Source organism: Magallana gigas, chromosome 8 (assembly GCF_963853765.1).
Source record: "Magallana gigas chromosome 8, xbMagGiga1.1, whole genome shotgun sequence".
Classification (NCBI taxonomy): domain Eukaryota; kingdom Metazoa; phylum Mollusca; class Bivalvia; order Ostreida; family Ostreidae; genus Magallana; species Magallana gigas.
Window position 1 is genome coordinate 31461918 of NC_088860.1, and position 27143 is coordinate 31489060.

Genomic DNA, 27143 nt, shown 5'->3' on the forward strand with positions numbered 1-27143 from the left:
AAAATATCAACAAAAATGTGTAAATAGTATTGTGAGTGTTTAACATTTGATATTACTTCAATAATCAATTACATTTTTAAAGACTATGTGACTAATGTGATGTGTTGATTTGATTCACCTATGGCGGTAATTCATTTTCGTATCACATATTACATGTGTAAATACGATCAGTAATATTCGTGCCTTAAAAATAACTTTAAAAATGTTATCACCCATTCTAAATCTCACTGAGCCATGACCACCTATACTAACAAAATGAAATTGTCCGAAATTGAGTTCCAAGCATTCAAACAAGTAGTTACATGTATAAGATACAAAATCAAACTCGAGTAACTGCAGGCCGGGAGGGGAATAGATTGAAGATTTTCAAAGCTAAGAGGAACTGTCTCTGTGCAGTGGACACTTTTAGTCCTACATGTGAAGACTGTGGAATTTGTATAATCATATACATGCACATGTCATAATGCTGTAGATACCTTGTTAAATGCGAGGAATTAAAATTCGCGTAAAATCGTAAGAGGCAACCATCACGAATTTTAAAATGTCGCTTTCATTCATCAGACATTCTTTTACTTTGTAATTTTTTTAAATGATGCTCGCGATTTTTATATTCTCGCAATTTGGTACAAAACAGGGAAATCGCGGAATTAAGAACCCAAGTAGAATAAGGAATTTACAGTATCTATCATGCAAATGACGAAAAGCTCAGTTAGATCTTGAAATATTTGATTATTTTAAGGAATTTAGAAAATGAGTTCTGTACTCACTGTTACGTAAGCCATGCGCAGATCGGGTGTTTGAGACCCCCCCCCCCCACCCCCCCAAAGTAGCTTCGTAAACATACTCACAGGATATAATAAGAAAAAAAAATGAGATAAAACTTTTTTTTAAAATTACTTAATGATACTCGTAGTACTTGAAATTAACCGTAAGTAAAATAACGGATCTAATTTTTCTTATTCAATTTATAGTTACTTAAACTTTCTTAAAACGATTTATAAATAAAAATACTGCATTGTAAGTATTAGGTCTCTCTCTCTCTCTCTCTCTCTCTCTCTCTCTCTCTCAAAATTTGCTTCAAAGAGTTACTAGTGATGGTGACAGAGGGGACTTTTCTTTTGATCCAACCTTAAGCTTTGTCCTTCTGTCATTGACGTAACCATTGATGTCAGATCCGCCGACTGTCGTTCCTTCCGGGGAAGCCGTTGTTGAAAAAGTCCCTGCTAATTATAATGAAAGAACTACAACAATTAGGTTGTTACAATCTCATAATTAAAGTCTTTTTCATAACTTTTTCATTAAAATTATATAGATTTGACATAATTAAACGAGGTTGTGACAGAAAGAGGGATTTCTATTTTTTAAACAATTAATCATGGTCATGTCAAAGTGTTATCATTTACCAAAATAGTAAGTTTTTAAAAAATATAATCTGATATTATTTGTAATTATATCAAATGTTCAGGAACTAAAGTGTATGGGGAAAAGAATGAGAGTTCTATATAAATGTTGTAGAGCAGTTATAAATTTCAAAACAAGTCTGACAATGGCTACCTTATTCCTAGCAAACTATCTATCTAATATCTTTCTTTACTTTTCATTTGATTCAATTTCTTGAACGTTTAGACCATGCACATACCATTGATTTATGATTGCTATTTACGATCATGATTTCAAGGAAACTACGGTTACACAAGGAAGACATGACCAGGAAACTATTGAAAATAACACTATTCCCTTTATAGATGAAAAATATATTAAGACTTAGTTTAGAAACATGGAGTGACTTTAATATGTACATGTATTGTGACCCTCATTGCAATCATGTTTGAAAAAAATCTGTTTATCTGTATAGATGGTATTCTCTAGTTACAACCAATTTTTACCCAGCGCTGTACTTGCATTGCTTTTAAAAATTGTTGCCGTTGTGTGAAAGACACGCTTAAAGGAAATTTAGTTAACATTGTCTTAATCATTAAATTTTACCGATCAATTTTTCGAAGAACTTACATCAATATTAAAAATATTTTACATGTTTGGCTGTTTTCTGTCTTTCTGTCAAACATGTTCATGACGTTGTCAAATTTTTTAAATATTGGCTTTCAACAAGTACATGCATCAATTTCAAAGAAGATTTGTGTTCTTTGATCGTTGACGGTTGATAGTTGGGTGTTATTTGTTTGATTGTTTTTTAATGTTTTCATTTATTAAAACTGGTAGAATGGTAATATTCATGCATATGCTTTGTAAAATTTCCGCTTTTCTAATTAATGCCTAAATGGGAAATGTCATCATTTCCTTCATGTACTTGTATGTTTTAACAGTGTTTTAATAATGTACATCATTCTTTGAAAAAAATGTTTGTAGGAGTAGAGATTTTACTTATTTTTCTTACAAAATGTTGCATTACCTTTAGCAATCCAGATCTAGGTGATTGTGATAAAAATAGGTAAGATCTATCTATCTATCTATCTATCTATCTATCTATCTATCTATCTATCTATCTATCTATCTATCTATCTGTCTGTCTGTCTGTATGTCGGTCGCTCGGTCTGTCTGTCTGTCTGTCTATCTCTGTGTCTGTCCGTCCGTCCATCTATCTATCTATCTATCTATCTATCTATCTATCTATCTATCTATCTATCTATCTATCTATCTATCTATCTATCTATCTAGTTTACTGTATCAGTAAGTGAATCAGTATGTTTTTAGTACTTCGCTTATTTTTCCGTTCAGTATTGTATCTACTAGTATTTCGAATAAAAAGCCGACTTTTTTGTGTTTTTAGAACAAAGTCCACTAAATGTTGTTTTAATTACTACATCTCTGACGATGAAACATGTAAAGGTAAGCTGTTTTTTTTCTTCTGGCCTTATTGAAGAAGAAGCTATTATTTTTTAAAAATTGTTTTTCGTGGTTATTTTTATATACATGAATAAAGATTAAATTTATGAGTTGATAAATTACAAAACCGAACTGGTAACAGCAAAAGCATGCTATTTATAGAGTGTCCACAAGGATGGTGGGGCGAAAACTGCTCCAGCCTCTGTCCTGTGGGAAAATATGGTAGACTGTGTTTACAAGACTGTCAAAGCTGCAACGAATCATGTGATCCAGTTAATGGTTGTCACGGTAACCACACTTTGATATCATCCAGTGGGTAACCAATATACATGTACAAAGTGATGTTTATCTTTCTTAATTTTAGCGATTGATGAAGTATTTTTATTTTATGTAATGTTGAATTAAACTATTTTTCTTAGGAACAATTCTTCAATCTATATCGTGCAATTTATTTATGAATGAGGAATTTGTTACAACAATTTATCCCAGAAGATAACCGTAATAATTTTCAAAAATGAGCTGGGCACAGCAGTTAGATTTACGTCGTTCCTTTTGGAAGCAATGCAACATTACATACGAGGAAGCATGCTAGATAGTGATTTCAGTTAGTTGAACAATTATAATATTTGATACTGACACAATGTTGTGGAGGGTTGTGCGTTTGCCAAGACACCAATCATAAAAGTGGTCATCGAATGTCTCCGGCCAAGTTAAATCTTTAAAATTGTAAAGATTTTACTTCAATAGCATTGCTGATAATTAGTTCACCGAGTAGGCATAGTAAGAGGAAGGAAGTGACTTATATCGTGACAGAGAATACATACAATTACATCCCTCCTTCAAAAAAAAACACTTCTGAACCTCTAATATGCAGCACTTGACTTCATTTGTTTGGTTAGTGACAGTTTTAAAAACCCTTAAAAATTAATTTTAATAAATCTGACTACAGCCCATAATGAAGATAATTGAGTTTGTAATCGAAATCATTAAATAAAGCATACAGTTTATGCCCATATACTGGCAAGGAGAACGATAGCAAGTTTATTGTCCCCATCGACAGCAACCAATGCTTGTACTCGGGAAATAGCTGCAATCTCGGGCGACAATAAACTTGCTTTTGTCCGAATAGTCAGTATATAATCATTTTATTGTACAGAAGAAAATATTTGTCGGAGATGCAGTTTGTTGATAGTTAAAAAATTCGAATTATCGAACATTGAACTAAATAGAGCCTCGAATAACTGGAAAGCTTTGTTGTGTGTTGTGATTTTTGCATCAATGCTGTATATTGTATATTGGGTAACTGTAGAATGCATTTACAAGTTCAGAAAAATTCCACATTTTACTATAAAACTAGCAAATATCTTTTCTTCCGGCATTTCGTTTGTACAATATGCAATGACATTGTTGTATTGTTAGAAATATGGTATGTTTCATTGGTCTTTGAATGAAACAGTATACCACAGTAGTATTTTCCTCAATAATGATTTTTCTTTGGAATTGCTGATCAAATTAATTCTTATCATTTAGAATATCCTTTTGCTGTGAAACTCTGGTAATAAACTCAGTAAATGGTACCTTAACTAGAGAGAACAATTACTAAAATACATCGTAGGTTAAATTGCAAGTGTATAAAATTAAAAGGTTTAATATGTACATTATATGAATACACCGAAGTAAAATGGCTCTCAGTACTCTCAATATTTTGTATAATTGAAGGTACACGTCCGGTATTGTAATAGTTTTGGTTACATGTCGTAAAGTGTCTCGCGTACAGTTAGGGTAACCGCTGAAAAATGAATGCCTATACTGGGGCAAATTGCACGGAATCTATTTTACGATTAGATAAGATGAAATAGCATGTTTTATTTATTTCATTTAATTATGTCATTATTTTACAGAAATAAGACAAATAGGTGGGATAAATTTTACTTCTCTTCTTTTCAAGACAACGTAACATGCATTATTAAAAAATTTAGTGGAAACGTAAAGTTGACAATAAATTAGGGCCCTGCTCTGCGGTCTGTCCGTCCGTCCCTCCGTCCGTCCTTCCGTCCATCTGTCCTTCCGTCCGTCTGTTCGTCCGAGATCTCTTGTCTGGACCATGTTCCTAGGTTAAAGCTGAAGAATTATAAATTATGAAAAATTCTTGTCCAGAATGCCCATGGTCAAAGGGTTTGCAGTGATCTTAAATGAAGTTTGTAGGTCAAGGGTCAAGGTTATATTGGATCACGCAAAATATTTTTCAGAGCATATATATTCTCCTTTTAGCTCTATTTTAATCATACTTAACATTAACAGAGCTTTTGAGTAAAGGTTGTGCAGTGACCTTGAACCAAATTATAAGTTCAAATGTAAAAGTCAAAGCAGAATTATATGAAAAAAAATTTCTGGAGCATATCTTTTCTCCCCTTGATCCAATCAACATGTAGCTTATACTTCATTCAAATAGTGCTTACGATCAAAAAGTGTGCATTGACCTTGAATGATGTTTGTTTGTCAAGTGTCAAGGTCTTTAATAGTTATTGGATCACGCGAAAATTCTTTTTACAGCAAGTATATACTCTTCATTTGGCCATACTTGATATTAAAAGAGCTTTTCGGTTAATGGCGTGAAGCAATTAAGTGACTTTATAATTTGAAGCAAGGCAATGTGAAGGTCACGGCAGAACTCTCTAAGTTTTAGGCCGTGAATTATTTACCATTTGCTTAATCTTGCTCAGGTTTAAAAAATGCCTGTATGTAAGGGGTAATGAGATTGAATTAAAAGTTTTATACAAGCTGGAAAATTTCTAATTTATAGGTCAAGGTCAAAGCAATTTTTTTCTAAAATGCGTTTAATCCTATTGTCCATTATTTAAGCAGGACCCTTTGAGATGGCCATGCTTGTATAGATGAGTAATTGATCGAATTAGATATCAATGTATATTGAATTAAAAAAATATAATCTTATTGTATAATTGTCAGAAAACGCAACCAATGGGACGCCTTTCTTCCAATCGTTTGAGTGGATAGCTACGTTTTCTGTGACAGGATGCATAGTCTTTATTGCAATATTCACTGCATCGTGTATGGCCTGGTACTGTTAATCACATATGTTCATAAATATTCTCCTTACTTTTTGTCATCAGATTGACTTTAAATGACAAATTAAATTTATAAATGTAAATTATGATAGCATTATCACAATGTAATGATCATAATGATTGTTGATCTTTTTAGTTCGTGTGTCAAAAACAAAAGGAAACACTCGTGGCAGCCGGTAAAATCTAACAAAGGTAACGTTGAATACTAGTCTCGACTACTTTCATTTTGTTCTTTTTTCCGTGTGGGTGTGCATGAAAAATCTATTTAATTGCAATAGACCAACCCACACTTGACAAAAGTTATGTCCCTTTGCCGCCATCTTCGGGGAAAACCCAAATATTTCTCACAGTAGTCTTAGTAGTTTGGAGTATTGTGACGTTGTCATTTGACATTAAATGAAACCCGTTTCCATTGTGTATTTTGATTGCCCCAGGATGGGACATTCCACACAACGAATGAATAAATTAAATTCAGAAATATTGCATCAAAGTACATGTACGCTCAAATGTTGTACATGTATAAAGAAGAGCAAAGTAAGTTTTTTTCCCTTTTGACCTTTGGGTTGACCCCACAATGGGAAACAATTTTTGCAAAGTGTGGATTGAATTATTGTTAACGTTTTTCATTTTTCATAAATGCTTTCAGTAGAAAAAAAGAGTGCAAAGAAACCACAGGGAACCTGTTGTGACGTCAAAAACAGGACAACTAGTACACGTCTACCGTGCAAGAACTGTGCAATGAACCCTACGGGAAAAGTGATTGTGAGTGACCTGCCTAATGTTCAAACGATGTCTCAAGAAGAGGCGCAAGCAGAGCTACCGACCCACCTCTACTCAACAATTGGAGCCGAGGAAGCAGTCAGCGGCTATCTTACACCAGCCAAAACTGCGACGTTCTCAAAAAACCCGTACGGGAGAGGAAAAGACAACTGCAACAACCAAATTCATTTAGAAATTGACGAAAAATACATAACGGTCAACAAGAACTCTGCCAACAATGGCCTTGGAACACCAGATGTATATAACACCTACTTTGTTTTAGAAAAATCGGAAAACCAAAACAAGAATTCACTTCAGGACCTTCGTTTTACTGATGACCTACCGCCTCCAAGATTTTAGTGCACGGGGTATCGTGTCTTTGAGAAACACAGCACTAATGACCGATAATGAGATTTTGTGTTTACGTGTAGATACTGGTTCATTAGAACATGAAACGTTTATGTCAGATGCATACATATATATCGAGTATGTTGACATAATCTAGCTGATATAAACTTATTCAAAATATTACAATATGTATGGAAAACCAAAAATATATAACTATAGCAACTTTGTTTACCGATGATATGTTCAAAAAATAATACATGTAGTATGTTTGGCATATTATTTTCTAATATCCTAAGGACGTTGTTTACTCAGGATTTAGGTTATCAAATTCGGATTGTTATAAAGTTCAATGTCTTGAGTAAAATGATCCATACACAAAAAGTACTAATGAATTGAATCATAATTGATATAACACTCGAATTTGGTGCAAACGAAATTGAGTTTTTAACAAAACAAAGAAAATTCGGACTAAATTTTCCAGATTTTGTTTTTCATCGAAATGTTTTTGGCAGTTCTGTAATATTAATAGTTAAGATTTTATATTTAGTCAACATTATTTTATATGTTTTCTGTTGGTTTTATCTCACCTTTTATTTAAGATAAACGTATGGCACGCTCTACAAAATTATTGAAAAATGCTGAAAAACGATTTAAGGCAGCATATCTATAAATTTTGATCATTGACCTCATATTAATTTCATAGAAGCAGAAAAAGGTTAATATAAATAATTTAATACTATAATAAGTGTTTAAGTATTATCGTCGTTCAATTTTTGTTAAATAAAATCAAAAATGGGAAGGGATTTGTAATCTGATAAAGGTATATGTAATTTGGTCTGGAATATTCATAAAAATTGCCAATGGAAACTTTAAAATGCCTTTTATCTATTTAGTTCCACTGCCATTCATAAACTGTATTTCATTTTTGAACAACTTTAACAATTTGTTTTAGTTTTACAATTAAGAAAATTTCAGTCATAGTGTAAAACTTCAAGGGATTTTAAATTTTCTAAAATTTGCCAAAAATATTCAATGGCCATTAACTAAAAAGGCAGGTCAATGATCTACTTTTCTGAAAGTGAAAAATAAAACTCTGTGAACAACTGTAATAATTAAAGGTCTGCAACACACAATATATCATCAATGGATTATTTTTTTCATTCTGAGTAAACATAATGCCAAGGGTCGACGAAAAATCACGGCTAGTCTAACTGTGGTTCTAGTTTTTCTAGGTTAAAGGAATAAATGTCGTTTTTGATTGCCTCCAACTGAATTACGAAAGGGAAATTGCATAACTCAGGAGTGTTAACACGTGCTCATAACCTCTCAGTGCCACCTTTTTATACTGATATTTATTCTGCATTTAATTTGGAAATACCAATTTTTTTAAAAGTTGAATTTTATCGTTTGTTAATTTAAAAAAATGATCATACAACTGGAGAGCTAGTTGATAATTTTAGATTCGGGAAGGAATGTTCCAGATTTCCGACGAAATTTTTGTTCCGCCATTGTTACGGCCTGGCTTTTTTACAAACTGTTCAGTGTTTTTATAAAATATATTTTACATTAACGTATCCAATATTCATTTTAAAAAGCACAAAAGACCCTGTATAATGAAATTGTGCAAAAAAAAAAAATATGGAGAATTTTCTCTATTATGTATAATTCTTTAAAAGTTACTTGAAGCAGCCCCTTGTACTTAAGAGTGTCAACATTTTAAGAAAAGTAATTATCCTTTAACCTTGTTGACTTTCATCAAAAGTATCCATAAAGGGCACGCGTCTTGGAAGTATAAACAAAACTTATCCATTTGCTTTCGTACCCCTAATGCTTTGATTGATTCATCACATATTTACATCGTTTCCATAAACCTAAAAAGGTTTCAAGATGGGTTTTCCTGCCCTCTCTGCATGGAGCAATCTTAAGGAGGTTGGTCAACAAATTAACTATATGCATCTGATCTTCTCTAGATATTGAATCCGATGTCATTCACTGTAAACTATCATATAATTAAGGAACATCCCGCTAATTTTAACATTGAAGTTTAATATTTTGCAACATGTATATAATTTCTTTTTAAGGATATTAGTAATGTGGTTTCATCAATATTCGTTGAATATAAATTTCTTGGATTTCATTGTTAAGTTGATCCATGAAATTAAATGTTCATTGAAGTGTCATTTCTGTTAACAGTTTGTATTGATTAGGTCATTGGCCACGAATTTACGTATCCTTGAAACTGTGATTTTCACTTTATCCACAAAAATTGATACCCTTGAATATTAATGAAACCACAGTATTATGAAAAAATTGGCCACGAACATTAAGCTCTCTTGAAACTCTGACACCATCTTTTATTGAATTTTCCTATAAAACTCTCTTCATTCAAGTTCATTTTGAAAACTAAATCTGCACAACATTACATGTATCAGCATAAAAACTTACCTAAGGACCACAATTAATGTCTTTACTACATTTCAACAGAAATTCCAAAATTCATTGCTTATACATGTACAGTATGCAATGGCGTCAGGCACTTTCAAGTTCAATTCATTTTTCTCTAATTATCAAAGATGATATTTTCATATCATAATTTTTCAATCTCGCATATACAGTTGAACTTTTGAGCAATTATTTTTCTAACCATGATGTGGTTAATGAATATTTTATGAACTAGTATTTAGAACCATTTTAACTTGGCCTTGGACTTTCAATAGGACGTGACTATCTATTTATTGCGTCAAAATAAGTTAAAATGACGCTGGTTTCAAACGAAATATACTTCGATTGCGTAACTTTCGCTCGAAAGCCAGACAAATCTTCTTGATTTCAAAGCGCCATGGCCGAGTGACATACAATGAAATAGACAGGCCTACGTCACATTGCCGTTTGACACAACTACCCAAAGTCCAAGCTCTTGTTAAAATGATTCTACATTGTAAAACAGGTATCATCAACAACCCGTCTCTTTGATGTTTATCATGATATTTGACTTCTTCCTATTTGAAGACTGCGATAAGGATTGATACCTTAATCTAAACGTAATCAATTTCAAAAATATTTCAGTAAAATTCTGCCCGCTGATACAGTACAGAAAAAAGTTAATGGAATGGTTGACATACATCAACAGCTCGCAGATGGTTCGCGCAAGAAGCAGTGCCGCTGATTTTCTGGGTGATGCGTTCTCTTGGAATAGAACCTCTGTCACCATTAAGATAACCATCGGAGTGGAAGATATACAGAAAGTAATAGATACAGTCAGTAACATTACATTCAATTTAATGTCACGCCACCTAGTGTTTTCCGAAGCAGTTGATGTTTTCCGTTTTGGATGATTTGGATGTTGTAGTGATTGTCTCTTTTTCTTTGCGGAGAAGACTTTTGAAATGATTGCCGAGTTAAGCACCGAAATGACAAGCAAAGGAAGAAGACAATATATGGTTGCATCAACCCAGGTCCAAACTTTTCTGATGAACATTTTGTAACCATCTAAGGCGTCACAAACTCTACCTTTGTCAACTTCGACCATCCCCGTTGTGAAGAGGAAATGTGCATTGAAGCAAAGGCTAAAAATAAGAAGAAAAGTTATGATTCTTTTGGCCCTGTTTTTGTTGCAAATTCTGTGTGCAGTCAGAGGAAAGCAGACGACTATAAATCTCTCCGCAGTAATGGCAACTATCAACCACACAGAGAATATACTGGAAGTAAATGCAATCACATTCCAAATTTTACACAAGATATCGACACTTCTGAAGATATCCACACCGCTCACTTCATGAACCCATGTGGAGAGCAACCCAAACATTAACACACTGATGTCCGCCAGAGCTAGTACCGACAAATAAGCATTGATGGACATTTTCTTCTCTTTGTCATGCCTCAGGATCACGAACGAAAGTATATTTCCAATCAGACCGATGACCAAAAGAACAGGTGAAACATACATTTTCAGGTTGTGCTGCAGATTTTGCATCCAGACGTAGTCAGTGATGCCCGCGTTGGTGAAAACTTTGTTATCCTGTGACGATAGTATTGCCTGCACTTTAGTGTGTACCTCCTCAAGTACAACTAGTGAAATATTTGGGGACATCATGTAGTCTTGAAGACGTTGAAAGATAACAGAAGTATTTTGATGGTCGTAGAGAATATAATCTCTTAAGGCACTGCTACTTCTGTAATAAGAATACAAAAACAAAGTTTTAACGTTAAGAATGAGATCTTTAGAACAAAAAAGTACTGTACAGCTATCGTTTAACGAATTTAATCTAATCGAATTAAATACACTAAAATAGTCGTGTACTTATTTTAATTTGATTAAATAAAATTGAGTAAACGACACAAAATGGTATAATTGTTAAACCGATTGGTAACGAATTCAATTCGCCCAGTTCCGAATAAGCCTGATTATATAATAATAAACTGGTTTCTACCTTTTCTGCATCATCTTCTGAAGTGTTTGTATGTTTCATTGACATTTTATCCTTTTATGCATTTCAATCGCCAGACGTTCACAGACATTAATTAAAAAGGAGAAATATTACTATCAATCAGTGTTAAACTTTCTACTTTCTTTATAGAACATGGTTTTTGATTGGATGATAGCATTATACAAGTACAATTCAATTTTCTAGGGTACACAGCCTGATGTTCGTTAAGAAGATGATCAAATGTCAAAAAATACTGAATGAAAGGAAGGGTCATACAAATTAAATAAAAATGATTCTTAACTAACACATCTATCAAAGAGTAATTCATTTTTTCGAGGAATATTTCAAAAGATTGATTCTGAGTAATATTCCGTCGCATCATTTTGACGTCTTTGCCGAGGTAGAACATTATGCTTTACAGGACAAAAAGCCGGACCTGCGTGAAGAAATTTGAAACATGCTTATTTTAACTTAAAAACTACACCGCATTATGAAGTTTACGTTTATTAAATGATACCTTATCAAATCTATGGAGATCCCCCTAGGAACTCACAAGAATTGATACCAAAATTCATTTTTTTTTTAATTTGGTATTGGTTTTATTTTTTTTTTCTTGCTCTTTTTAGAAATATGCAGGTCACAAAACCATATAACGTTAATATGTTTTTGTCATAGCCATTTTAGACATTTAAGTTATCATGACATAAAAGACAGAGTCATCTGGAATAACATTGATATATATATATATCCGACATGGGACTTTTAAAACTTCACATCGTGTATTGATAGACTCGCCTGGTTGATGATTTGGCTTGCCTTTGATTTACTTGCGCACTTTTAAAGTACATGTATCACGCCACTTATGGTATCTAAAGTCAAAGAGGAATGGCACATGTATTTCTTAAGAGGGTTAGACGGTAGTGGCCATTTTTAGACTGTTTTAATCTCACGTGGAAGAAGAGTTCTATATGAAAATAAAGGAACGTATCCAAATTTTAAAGGTGAAATATATGGACATTCCCTTACAAAATGATTACAGCTACATATGTAATAGCTGCAAGTCGTATCTTCAAATTTTAGGTAGATCTGGCGGTTAATTTGTTAATTACTCAGCCTCTTTAAAATTAGATTTAAATATTTAAGAGGATATTTTATTGATGTGCTATCCGTTTCACCAGCTAATTCTAAATAGGAACTCTCCAAATGGCGGTTTTTAATAATTAAGATGAAAATAGGTCTACTATCATAACAAGCGTTCATCGTTTATTTGTAAATAGTCTGCAAATTCTTTCAGTATTTCTTTAAATGCCATATCAAACGCGTTTTATATATATAAAATTTATATTAGGATATGTGATTTCTTAAAGCGATCGATCGAACTCCAATACACATCTTGAGCAATGACATCACAAAGGAGAAAGAAAACGTCTTTTAAAAATTCGTTTTATTTCTTCCTTTCTTTTTCCCTTACAAAAGAGGAACCATTTCTATGGTCATAACTTCTCTTCGCCAAGCGATTTCACTCGAGTAATGCAACAGGCATTCATCATCTTTTCAACACTACATTGAATTCCTTTTAAATACCATTATTTACCCTTTAACAAAAACCTCATAGATAGAAATGGAGTCAACAAATTTTCGTCAGTTTAAATCGATCGATCGAATAATCATCGGTGTAGTTTATTTCTATAAAACTTTTGATGACTTTATATTTAAATTTATTCTGAACTTGATATCACGACACCTAAAAAAACCCGCAAGGGAACAAGCAAAATTGTTGTGATGTTTAAACAAGGAATTTGTTTTGTTTTCATTATTTTCTTCTTTGCGGTATACTACAGTGATGGTAAGTAAATCTCACTAAAATACATGTAATATAATAATGTAATATTGTAACGGTATGATAATGTAATATTGTAATGGTATGATGACTGGCGTTTTTCATACTTGTTGTTTGGCCATTATCAATCACCAAATTGTCTATTTTTTTTTTTCGTTTTCTCGATTACGACAAAGAGCATACGGCGGGTGTGACCTGCTTACTCATCCATGGCACCTGATCATACCTCTAAGTTTTGTCGAGGTCCGTGTTGGCTCTCCTACTGTTTTGATTTTTCCTTTGGACTACACTGTTCGTTGTCACCGCCTCATTTCTTTTTGTAAGATTGTGATTGTATTTATGCGAAACAGGTGTACAGAAAATAGTGATGTGTAAGCAGTAGATTTCTTTGCCTTTTCCGTGTTCATCTCTGTGATAAACAACAACCGCAATTGTAAACAATTTGCTGTAGATCTAAAGCTTTTTAATTAAAAGATAAAAATGTTGTTTACACATGTAGTGACATTGAGATAAACACTTCTATAACAAAGATGGTATAGCATATTGCAAAACTGAAATGAAAACGTTAAAGAGCCTTAAAAGAACAGTGTCTTCTCGGGTAGGCATTTTCAGAGATGACTTGCCTGTAACTCAAAGGACGCTGACATTAATGACAAGATCAATAACTTTTGACATTTTAACCACCTACTAAAGTTCAAAGATAGATCGCTAGGCCCCATGATTATGAAGCAGTCTTAGACTTTAAGTCAATTAAGTCAAAACTTTTGTACTTTGTTTGTAATTTGATTAAAAACATCGAAAATATGAAGTAATATTAAACGTCTCCATATGTTACGGCCATTTAAAGTGTCATTTCTATGATTAATATTCATTTTATAAATGACTGAAGTCGTCTATGTTATATAAAATACTGCATACTCATAAAACAAATTAAATGTTTTTAAATTGACATACAAGCTATACTTGATCTTAAATGATCTTAAATGAGTGGGGTACCATGGTTTCCCTTGGACGTCTTCTTCTGCAGGTTTAGATACACGTACATGTAAAATCAAACGTTTTGGCATTTAAAGATTGAAAATTCACCGATATATCTGAAGTAAATCATGCAATTAACGCTAGTTAATTATTAATTCCAACATCAAATAATGGAAAGGAGTCGCAAATTAAAATTTTCGATTTCTTGTCCTAGTTTAAGTATCATTAGTATGTAGAGGATGACACAACTTGAGGGCACTAAAGGCAGCTAGAGCCTTAGTCACAATGTACGTGCGTCTACGGGTGGTCTACAGGCGGATTTTTAATGAAAATCTTGCTAGACACGTAAGTGCATCATACGATTTTGGAAGCACATACACCTCCCGTAAGCACGCAGGTGGCTGTTGGACACGCACAACAATCGCCATGACACAGTTTCCTTGTGATATCTGAAAACGTAATATGTTGGCTCTGCAATTCACTCCAGAAACCCGTAAGATAAGCTAACGACTTGACTTGCAGGAATGACGTAAGAAGATCTCACTTGTCCCGTGCGTTACACGTACACTGACTGCAAGTCGCTTGTAGACGCCATCATCATAAAAACTTAAATTCCAAAACAAAATACGTTCTTATCGACAAAAAATGGAAGGCAAAAAAGAAAAACAGAACAAGAAAGAACTAGATATTAAAGTTAATTGTAGAGATTAGAGAAAGGGCAAAAGATTGTCCGATCATTTTGACTTGCAAGCGTGCTAGGATAGAATAATATACATTTTCGAAATAAGGAGAAGAAAAATTATATTTACGCGCACAACGATATTTTTTAACTAAAACTACTACACAAACACTTGAACACATCCTACTGAAGAAAGTTGTATTCGTGAGGATGATGATTTTACTTTGTGAATAGAATACTTCCTCCATTTTGAAATATTCATTATCTTCTCATATGACCGCTAAAATTTTATAGTATCATTTTTATAATTGTATCAAAATCAGAATATACCAGAATTTTAAAAAAGTGTATGTACCTTGATTTTTTAAATGAATGAACGAAGCGTAAATGTGTTACTTTTTTAATCATAACATTAAAATATTTGTAAAAGCAAAGTAATTTGATTGAAAGTTTAGTCGAAGCTTTTTTGAAAATATTGTACAGTTAAAAAATAGTCACAAAATTGTAACTTATTTAAAAATATCACATTGGCCTGGAAAATTATTTTAAAGGATAATTAATTGGCTGAAATCAGATTTTTTCGCAAACTTTTTAAAAATAGATTTTAGAAAAGTTTTCAATATTCTATGGTATCAAATTTGAAAAATTAATTATGTTTTCAAGACAATTTTAATTTGTGTCGTCCAGTTAAGCTAGTCTAATCACCAAAGCAGCAATTTTAGAAAAATAGTTATAATATTTACCTGCTTACGGTAGATATATTTCAGTACATGTCAAAAAAATGATCTATTTTTAATATGAAAACCAAAAATTGTCCGTGCAGCTTTCGTGGGACACAGAGACACATCAGTACTATTGACTTGCAGGTGACCTACGACGCGAACGTTACATTGTATTTAAAATTACTGCCGTTCCCAAAGTAAACGTACTTGTACGTCTGGGGCATTTAATTAATTGTAAAACAAAAGTACGGTGCCTACAGGAATTGCACACTGCGAGAGCCAAACGTCCATTTGTCTTACATGTACGTTGCACTTTCTATAACTTCAACTGTTTCGATCATGAATAAAACAATTGTATACCGTAGACTGTATTTTCTAATAATAAAAAAAAATTAGATATTCTGTTGTTTCGTCCATAACTAGCGCAATTTTTTTTTTCGCCGTAGACTGCATTTTTTTTTTTATATGGGAGGCACTGTAGCTCCCAGGTCGTCCATCCAAATAATTTCAGATCAGGAGTTACAGACCTGCAGCTAACCGTGACCATTACTATACAAAAATGTACATTGTAATTATGGTTTTCTTGCGATAAAGAGCTTTGTCTGCATTCAAATTTCAAAGAGGGGTCTCTTTAAAGGGGCATGGTCACGATTTTGGTCAAATTCTGTTTTTTCTGTTTTCATTATTTACAATGCTTAAGGAAAGCATTTCTAATGATCAAATGAAATTTGAGAGTCAGTCCTAAAGTCATAAGCAAGATAGAACTGAAGGCTCACAATTCTTTGTCATGCAAACAAGGCTCGTGCCCTGTTTTTGTTTACATAGGTTCAATATACAGGTAAAAAAAATCTTTTTCAAGCTGATTTGTCTGTCTTCTTATTCATTTTAAGCATAAATAAACAGTTCCTATCGTTTAACACATACATTTTAGGTCTAAAATTGGAATTTTTACCTCAACATTCAAAATGCAAACAAAAGCTTTGTTTACACAGCAAAGAATTGCAAGCTCTGTAACTTGCTTATAACTCAACGAATGACACCCAAATTTTTGGTTACCTAGTAAAAATGCCTGACTGAAGCATTGTAAACATTACAATTGGAAAATAATTTTTGACCAAAATCGTGGCAATGCCCCTTTAAAACCCCAGTCACAACAGGAATCAGTTAAAAAACGCGAACATTAATGGAGCCAAAGTAACCACTTATATTCGAGAATTTTTTTTTTCATATTTTATAGCTCAGCCGCTTGCTATCACGAGTCTACCGACCGCCTATGATCTCCCAGAAGACACCATAGCGGAGACCCTTATACACACGGTGGTGTATTCCGGGGTCACCGCGGGGGACACCGTGACCTGTAGCATGAACACCGTGGCCAACTTCTTCATGAAAATAGTGTCCGGCTCAAGTAGGTGTTACTCTCTCTAGACCTAATAATAAACTTGTTCCTGACATCGTTAATTAATTTTGAGTTTTCATTATGTAAGAAAAAAAGATAAAATGGCATTTTCTTGTAAAGATGAAAATCTAAATCAATCTCAATGCCATACTTATCAATGCATAAAAATCAGCATTATCGATAAAAATATGAAAAATGAAAATTAATTATTAATAATTTAACCATAATTTGTGATAGATACTTTAATGAACGTATTTTACTGTTATTCAGTTATATTCTCTTTGAATACTTTTTTTTAATTTGTTTACCTGGAATGGTTGAAATCGTTGACGTTCATTTAGTTCCACAGAAGGAAAAGCCAAAACCTCCAAAAATGGTTAATACTAAAACTGCTATGTCTTTGGAGGTCTGATCTGAGTTCTTGTATTCAACGTTTTGAATGTAGCTGAACGTTTCAACGATTCAGACCTATATGTAAATACTCATAAAAACTTAAAAATACAAAATGAGATCTTGCCAACGTAAATAAATGATTTCAATATCATTTATTAAAAGTACTTGAATGTACGCTGTCAGTAAACTTAAGGTACTTAAGCTTAATACATGTATTTCCATATTCTTACTTATGATAGAATGTAATATTTAAAAGATAAATAAGGGAATGCATAACTACATGTATATATTTATTAAATATGCAGGCAAATAGCTTTATACTGGTAAGATACATTTATACATTCTGTTTTTGTGCATGTATAGTAAGACTAGTAGCAAAAAAAAAAATGAAGGAGAGGAAATGGAAGGACATTTAAAAAAACGGAGAAATTTTCAATGGAAAGAAAAGTCGTACATTAAGGCATTATAGTGTGGTATTTAGATGTATGATAAATGGTGTCATATTTTACAGCAAATTATGGCGTGTATGTAAACGCCAATCCAACGGGCCTGACTTATCCCAACCGCTACGATATAACGGTCACGTGTACTGGAGCGCCCTCTGGTAGCACTGTCTCTCAGATTCTACAGGTCCACATGACCAAAAACACTCCACCGACCATCAACAATGTCCCAGGTGGGCTAAAAAAAAGAATAAAATGTATAATTCTTGTTTTGGGGTTTTGATATATGAGGGGTGTTTTTTTGTTTGGTTGGAAGGGGGGTGGGAGCGATGGAAGTCAGGGTAGGTTGTCACAGTCTACGTTTCGTACATTATGAAATCAATGAATTTTTTTTGTACGTTTAATCTTTTGTTAATACAATTCATATATGTTTTCAAAATCGGTATATGTTGATACATGTGTACCAGTGAATAAGAATTGACTTTGATTTCATTAATTTAGCAAGCATAAGTGTCGATAGCACCACCACCGGAAGTGGCGTCACCATATTTACCATAAGTGCTTCCGACACTGAAGGGGATCAATTGTATTTTGAGATAATTTGCGACCCAACTGGATGTCCATTTGAGGTTTTTGCCTGTAAGTTTTAGCATTAAATATATGCAAAATGTACAAAAAATGTGTTTGCTTTTTAAAGAAATTCTTAGATTTTACATTTCATTTAGTATGGATTTGATACGCGACATTTACGTATCAATTATTAATCGACAGCAACCTTTCATAAGTGTCAGACAAATATATCAAGTTCATACAAAAACGATAATTATATAATAGTTGCTGTAATTCTTTCATTGTGATTAGCGGGGGCTATCTTAACGACGGCCTCTCTGGAAGGAACGACCGTCGGCGGATATGACATCAATGTTTACGTCAATGACAGTAGGACGAAGGTTGGCCCCAAAGTTCTCTCCGTCACCATTACTAGTAAGTAGATCCAAAGAAAAAGGAGAGAAATTTTCAATGAAATTTTGTTTTGTATTTTAATAGAGAAATACCGTACATTCAATTACCGCAACTTTTTTTTTACATGAGTGCACAAAATTTGAAATAATGCCGCTTGTCATACAAGTTTTGAAACAAGATCACCCCGTTTGATTAGCGAAATCGTTCGAGCGTATTCTGGCCAGGACCTTAAAAGTCCGTTCACTACATGTAGCAAAGTACATCATTATGATCTTTGATATCTTCCGCTATATGGTGAAGGTGATGACTTCTATTCAAAATTTTACGGTTTTTTTTATTTTGCTGATGGGAATAATTAATTCATTATACTCTGTCCCAAGATATCCTGGATTCACATTTGGCTTAAGGTCAGACGACACGTTCCTCAATTTTAGATAACTTTTTCCAGGAATTTGTTAATGGTTTACAAATACTTTGACAAGCTTTCTTGCAAAAAATTAGGGTACCTTACCAGGCATTTCTGCAAAATACTAGAATATGCAATTTCCTATATAATCTCCTTGAAGATACACTTGAATTGCTGATATGAAAATAAATACATCTACAGCAAAGCTAAATTCTCTAAAATAGAACTATATTTCCGCCGGGGCGGGGCTTTGAACTCACGACCTCTAGAACCTATACGCTACTGGAAGTGAGCGGCCACGGTTCTAACCACTCGACCATGTAGGCATATAACCAAATACAAGTAAATTTTGATCATTTTAAAAGTAATTATAAAATTAAAATTTTTTGTTGGAACTCTTTATGACGAGGAGATACAAAAAAGATTCTCGAGGAACGTGTCGTCTGACCTTAATTGCTTGATATTTATAAATACCTCAGGGTTCAAACGATGTTCTTTCAAAAGTATGAAAAATTTCCAAGATTACTCAATCGAAACGCCCCTGTTAGCTTATCAGGTTTCAATACAATGCTAAAAAATGTGATGTCTACGGGGATTTTGTATTGCAGCAAGCCCGGATGATAAAGTTGAAAAATTGCGCGATGTATTCCGAATGGAGAAAAGATGTAAACATTCCCCATTATAAATCTCCGTAAGGAATCTGTTTTCGCTACTGTGAAATTTTCCGAGTGAAGGCTGATGATGTAACAATGAAATTATCTTAGAAAACCTGAGGAAATTAATGAAAGGACAACCAGCTTCTTACCTTATCAATTTAAATAACTGAAAGTCTTTCTTAAACAAAGCTTCATTTGCCTTCAGTAGTCAAGTAATTAGAACTACTATTATACCTTTGAGTAAGATGACGAAATCCATCCTAAAATAGCCGCCTGTACAATCTACACTCAGTCTTTTTTTTCATGCAATTATAAGTTATGTAGTAACAAAATTATAGCCATTTTAACAGGAGATTGGACTTTGAGTATATTTGTCAAACAGCAATGTGACATAGGCCTTTCTATTTCATTACTGGCCACTATAGGCCATGACTCTTTGAAATCGACAAGATTTGTCTGACTTTTGAGCTATGACTATGCAATCTGTGTATATTTTGCTTGAAACCAGCGTCATTTTTAACTTGTTTTGACGCAAGAAAAAAATAGTTACACCCTTCTAAAAGTCCAAGGTATTGTTAAAATGGTTCTTCCTATAGAGCACGACAACAGTACTGTTACAAAGTTACGACTGAGGTTCTAGATTTTGTAGAAAACATTGTAATTAACATTTTCGTATGTAAGCGTTCAAGACCGCAGCTGGTTGCTATATATAGACTGCATGTCCTGAAGACATTAACACATGTAGAAAAAACATGTAAGCCCTGCCCCCACAAAATATTTTTACCAGCCGGTTCGACCTGCAACAGAAAAGAATTATCTGCTGCTTTGTGTCACACATTCCGTCAGAAATATTAAAACTGGGCGTAATTTTGTCTGCTGGTATTTAATTTCGACAGCCATCTGTCATACTATTATAATAACAGTCTTACAATTAACCCATTTACAGTAACTGCGGTACTGATCTTTTGCAGTGCATTGTTTCATTTAGTAAACGTCATTTAATTAACTACCTACTGAAATTTCGGCAAAGTATATGATTTTGCCCTGCAAGAGAGATGTACCGCAGTTATGTGAAGAGGTCTTTTATGAGGGCTACATGCACATGGTCGTGGTTATTTTTAGACTATATCGATCTCATTTAGAAGAAGAGCTCTGTAAAAAAATGTAGAAAAATCCTGAAATTATATTACTTAAATATATAGAACTCTTTTACGGTATAATTGATTAATGCACTTGTAGCCAGTCAAATGATATCAAAAGTTTAATGTAGATCTGATTGGTTATAACTGTAAACCAACTTTTATTCGCGTTTGAAAATTTTTCGCGAGGTTAGCGAGGGCCTTGTCGTCACGGATATTTCTCGCCGCGATGTCGTCTGGTTGTTATAACAAAACGGGTCTGGTTATGGCTTGATCGCAAACATAAGTCGTCGCAAACCATTTGTGCATGAGTAAATCGCAAAATAATGTCGTCGCGAATTATAGTTGGTTTACAGTATATTGATGACCACACAGCCTCCAAAGATGTAACAAACGTCATCAATTTTTATGATTTACAATATTTTGGTGAAAATCTACAAAGACTGAGCATAGAACCTCCGATCTTGGAATCTGCATAGTTACAGAATTAAATGGTATCTCCCTCCCCTTGGAAATTCGGACCCCATAAGTGAGTCTCCGTAGGACTTTAGGTGCATGGTACATGTATGGGGAAGAAAGTCCTCTCTGTGAAGGAGTCGGATTCACCAATATTGCATCCATTATATACGTACACGTAGCAAACTATACAACAAAAATGATTAAAACATGTTTATGTTGTACAAATTGTACACGCTAAATATTCCCATGTAGGACACGTATGTATAGTTTTACTGACACTATAGATAGGTATATATTTTACATGTGGTTTCAAAACACACGATCAGTATATCTATCCAGTATATACATGTATACTTCGAGTTTACTGAATTCCAAGGCAATGTAAAATGATAATTACCGACTACCACATCATATCAGCTAAACCTCAGAATAATTGATGGTTATATCATAAAAGAGACTCGCCCATGAAAAACATGCGGTCCAAAATGTACACATTTTTTTCATATTTAATTTTATCTCTCGCGTTACTCTTGATAAGACACACAGACTAACTTATTCACTAAACAACAAAAATGAATATATTTCGAATATCGTTTTTTTTTTTTTTTGCTCATAAAAACCCCCTTTGCCAAACACGCATTTACAAATTTTCTACACCAAAGCTGTCTTTTCTAATCAGGAGTTGAAAAGGTCGTACTTTATCCATATGATATAACTACCGGTACAGTATATCATTGATCATGATTTACTAAACATGCCACTAATTTTTCAACGGAATAAAAAATCTAGACCTTGGGTGTGCACAAACTTTTCACTAGATATTGTTATTTATTTATTGAAATAGCTTTTGATTTTATAAATGTTTTTTAATATATTTAGAGTGCATAACTTTTGATAGCGTGTATATAAATATATTTTAAAGATGTGAACTCGGCCCCAACGATCACCAACAAACTAACCACGCCGGTGTCAGTGTCAGAGAATGTGGCTGTGGGCACCACCGTCAGACAGTACACCGCCACTGACGTCAACGGTGGCACACTAACCTACTCCGCCACCTACAACCCCACCTCAGGGGGAACCTACTTCAGCATTGTGTCAACGTGTAAGCATTATTTATCAAATTTTTACCTATATAAATTGATAATTGAACACTTCGAGTCTCTTTTTCAAAAACAGGATTTGTTCGTAAAATTTAAGGTAAGAACATATACATGTTTTGTAGTGCTATGAACTGCTTCTAATATGTTTCACAATAGCCAATTCATTTCCATTCTGTTTATTTCTCGAAATGTAGGAAAAGATTGACAGCAATAAAAAGTAAAATAACAAAACTTACTATGATGTACATGTATAAATCTGACAGAAAGATTAGCCATGATAATAATAATAATGCCTGGTCTGATGATATTGCGTCTGACTGTTTATTTTTTATGTAATAAACAAACAATATACGAAAGTAGTAGCGAAGAAAATATCAAATATGACATTTAGACCTGACCGATGTTCCATACCCTTTGGTTTACATATCGAAACTTGTATAAACAACAAAAACACACCATAGGGGAAACGCAAATAGTTATTACTGTGTATAAACAACAATGCAAATGGTAATTACCGTGATTATTTTCTGATACATCAATCGTAATTCAATAAACAACTCAATCTTCACTACGAGTCTTACAACCTCGTGCATAGGTATGGCGGCCTTGCATCACATTACAAAATAAACAAATAACAGAATTGAAAATGTGTTCTGATAAATTTGGAAATTATGAAATCAATTCTATATGTTTTGTGCCGCTTTATTTCAAACAGCCGGTGTTGTACAAACTGCGAGCTCTATCAACTATGAGACCCTGACTGTGGCGGAGCGGACTGTGTTGATAACTGTCACTGTCAGAGACACGGGCGCGCTGTCAGACACAACAACACTCACTGTCAGCATCATCGACCAAAACGAGGCTCCTGCGTTTCCAAAAACCACCTACACATTAGTTACGGATGAAGCAGGGGTAAATTTATTTACAAACCTATATTAGTTTTTCCAATTTTAAAATCTGTTTTTGGTTGTTTATCTAAAGAAAGTTTTCACTGAATTAAGACAGACACGACTTTTAATCTGTTCCAAAAATCATTTTCTTCATTCATTCTCTCATTGCGTCAGGCGGGAGCTTCCATCGGGAATCCGAATTTTCAGGCTACCGATCCCGACGCTTCTTCTACGATAACGTACAGCACGACCTGTACAGAGGTGACAATCGACTCTTCAACCGGAGCCGCCAGTTTTACTTCGGCCTACGACATGGACGTGGCAGGAACAACTGGGTCAATCACGTGTCCAATCACTGTCAGTGACGGGGCTCTAACTGACACAGCTACACTGACAGTTACTGTCAACAACATCAATGACAACACACCGACTTTTGGTCAGGCGTCTTATACCTTCACAACAGCCAATACAGCAGCGGTTGGAACGACGCTGGGGTCTGTAGCCGCAACGGACGGAGATCTAAGCACATCTTCCTTTGGTTAGATCGTTTCACCTGATATTTACCTTGAAAATATAAACACAAATTAAATTTCAAATGATCATTTTATCAAAAAAAGTTGAATGAATATATGAGTATTTATTTTCAAAAGCAAAATTCTCATTTCTCTTAACCAGGTACAATAACATACGAACTTAATCAACTTACTCTTGGGGGAGACTACTTTGGAATTACAACGACCGGTAATTTGTACGTCAAATCGGCAATTACATCGCTCTCCCTGGGCGCCACCTACACCATGACGGCGACGGCACGTGACGGCGGGCTTCTGTCTGACACTGCGGACATTACCATCATCATACCGTCTACCACCACCACCACCGCCGCCACCACCACAGATAGATCAAAGACGTTCTTCGAGGACCCGCGGAATATCGCGTGGTTCACGGCAGCCATGGTTGTCCTTGCTTTAACGATTGGGCTCATTCTTTATATGTGTATACGATACGGATTCCAATTCAAAAAGTATCAGTAAGTATTTTACATATATACCTGTTTAAAGATTTCAAAAAAATAATGAACGTATACCTTTGTTGGATACTAATTTATTACATGTACAGTGTATATATTTATTCATTATTGTATATCATAAACCCAATGGCATGCATATAATTATGTAATTGTTTCGATATTGTTTTTCGCTTGTCGGTAAGAGCCGATAAATTGTGAAAGGAGACATCTGCTTTAAAAAAATTCGCTGTCACATCGAGTAATATTTTGATGCCTTCCAAGGCGAATAAATGAGATTTCATTTCTGTTTCAGGAAAACGTACAGATCTCGTAGAGTAGACCAGGACCGGGAAAGATTAGGCGGTAAATTTAATATCTTTTATTTGGGGGGCATGAAGTTTGTGTATCATCTCTAATATTATCGATGCATGTATGTATTTTAACTACACCTTTTTAATATCTTGGAGAAAAAAATAAGCATTTTCTTATTCGCCAACTGAGGGCAATAAGCTTCCGGCAGTTGAACCTCATCTAATGAGATATCATTGTACTTTTTTGTTTATTGGAAGTTTTTAATTTATTGTTAACGATTACCTCCAACCCTTATTTTAAGAACCATAAAATACATATTATAAGAATTTCCAAGTTTAGTAGATTTGTATTGTTCAACGAGTTATTTTGCTCCTTTTTTGGTTGGAACTTAATTTCTCGTTACTTGTATACATTTTTACAGAATTTGTCGAGGGAAAATGGAAACCTTGGAAAGTGTGGGATAAGCCGCGCTGATAATGGACACTGAAGATCAGATAATTCTTCAAAGATTAACATTCTTTTAAAACAAATATCATCGTAGATTCTTGAAATATTTAACTGGCTTTTGAACAAATTTGGATATTTAATACTAAGTCTTTTTGCCATTAAACAGCCATTGTTTTCAAAAAGGGTGTTGAGTGAAAGACAATGATACTAGTTGGTTGTTATTGTTTTACTTAATCAAACCAAACGAAAAGAAAAGTATTTTCGTTAAATGAATAATTATTGCTGCAGGATGCAATTGATATTTATTATGCAAACATGTCAACTGTGATTTGTGAAATGAATTGACAATGTGTCAAGATGGTTGCATAATTATATTCATGTTTATTTAGTTTTTGTTTTGTTTTGTTTTTGTTTTTGTTTTGTTTTTTATTATGGATTTTAAAATAATTTGATAAATACATGTAGTTAACAACAATAATCAAACTGAGCGGTTTTAAATTAAATTTTGATACATTTATTTCATATTCACTTTCAAACGTGTAGTTGGTTATTGGTTTTTGAATTTTATTGTTTTCAAATTGGTTCTAAACAATGTTAATTAATTAACACATGCATTTTTAAATAAATGGTGCAACAGCAGAACGTTTTAATATTTCAAAAGGATAGTATCAAAATCATTCATCTAAATATGATTAAAAATGAAGAATGAAATTAAAGAAATGGTCATGTCTATAATACCTTATTAAAACAAGGTGTGTCGGCCTTAGTCAATGATGTAGAAGATCATATTGCAGGTCATAAAAAAAAATTATACTGGGTGATGTGCATTGATTTAATATAATTTTTAACTTTTGGGTGAATAATGTTAACGAAGCAGACAGAACTTTTATTTACAGTGCAGGTGCGACAACTCTTTCATCGATGTTCACTGTCGTCAAGCGTAATACTATTTTGAGATCATGAAATTATCACTTTATACAATATACTAGAACCTCAAGTACAACTGATTTCTATAGACATTTTGTAGAAAAAACTAATCAAATGACGTCTTTATTATTCTAATATAGATGAAAACTTCAAGGTAATATTTCCTATATAATCGGATACTAGTATCATGTAACCAAACCAAAAAAAAAATCATTATGAGATACAGGCCGACTAATAAAAACGGCCAAGCTAAAAGGAAAGCCGATCCGTTGGATGGTCAAGTAACTTGGTGATCACCATACATGTACAAGTAAAACCATTTTAACAAGAGCTTGGTCTTTGGGTACACGTAATTGTAAGAAACAGCTATATGACGTAGGCCTGTCTATTTTTTTGCTGCCCACTCAGCCATGGTTCCTTGGAATCAACAAGATTTGTCTGGTTTTTTAGCTAAGACTTAAACAAATTCGTTATACATATTCCGCTTGAAACTTCGTCATTTTCAACTTTTTTTGACGCAAGAAATAGATAGCTACGACCGATTGGAAGTCCAAGGTCTTGTTAAAATGGTTCTAAAAGATTGAAAGATCAGGTCAGAGGGTCCACATAAAGAAAATCAAGAATAAGTCCCACAGTATCGGGCCGTGCTTGCAGTATATCAGTTCGTGGAAACGCCAGTGGTCATTCCCATGGTCGGTCACATGTAAGCGCCAGGGGTACGAACATTATGTTTTGAGGACCGTTCGTCTTCTGTTGAATCGACGGTGTAAAATCAGTTTTAAAGACTCTGATTTAAGAAATAAGAGCTTTCTCAATTAGGTTTACATGTACATGTAGATGCATGCTAGTCATCCGGCAACCAAGTCGAATATTTGTGACCGATGACCGGTATTCTACATCATCATGGGGGAGAG

At 33.7% G+C, this 27143-nt stretch overlaps 3 protein-coding genes across 3 annotated transcripts; 2 read left to right on the forward strand and 1 right to left on the reverse strand.

The window, feature by feature from the left end:
• The first annotated feature begins 2313 nt into the window (after nucleotides 1-2313).
• On the forward strand, nucleotides 2314-8172 carry LOC105330277 (uncharacterized). The gene is made up of 6 exons (XM_066070007.1): nucleotides 2314-2449; nucleotides 2789-2847; nucleotides 3007-3132; nucleotides 5812-5923; nucleotides 6067-6122; nucleotides 6577-8172. Exons 1-6 carry the CDS (start codon nucleotides 2358-2360, stop codon nucleotides 7047-7049), a joined length of 918 nt encoding a protein of 305 aa, XP_065926079.1. The 5' UTR covers nucleotides 2314-2357; the 3' UTR covers nucleotides 7050-8172.
• A 1397-nt stretch (nucleotides 8173-9569) lies between these two features.
• LOC117690397 (FMRFamide receptor-like) lies at nucleotides 9570-11197 on the reverse strand. The gene has a single exon (XM_034474604.2). It carries the CDS (start codon nucleotides 11128-11130, stop codon nucleotides 9991-9993), a length of 1140 nt encoding a protein of 379 aa, XP_034330495.2. The 5' UTR covers nucleotides 11131-11197; the 3' UTR covers nucleotides 9570-9990.
• A 1950-nt stretch (nucleotides 11198-13147) lies between these two features.
• LOC105330278 (protocadherin-like wing polarity protein stan) lies at nucleotides 13148-25484 on the forward strand. Its single transcript, XM_011431890.4, has 11 exons — nucleotides 13148-13310; nucleotides 16921-17091; nucleotides 17987-18151; nucleotides 18420-18557; nucleotides 18780-18902; nucleotides 22464-22646; nucleotides 23360-23556; nucleotides 23709-24072; nucleotides 24210-24564; nucleotides 24857-24906; nucleotides 25277-25484. Exons 1-11 carry the CDS (start codon nucleotides 13247-13249, stop codon nucleotides 25327-25329), a joined length of 1863 nt encoding a protein of 620 aa, XP_011430192.3. The 5' UTR covers nucleotides 13148-13246; the 3' UTR covers nucleotides 25330-25484.
• The last annotated feature ends 1659 nt before the right edge of the window (nucleotides 25485-27143 follow it).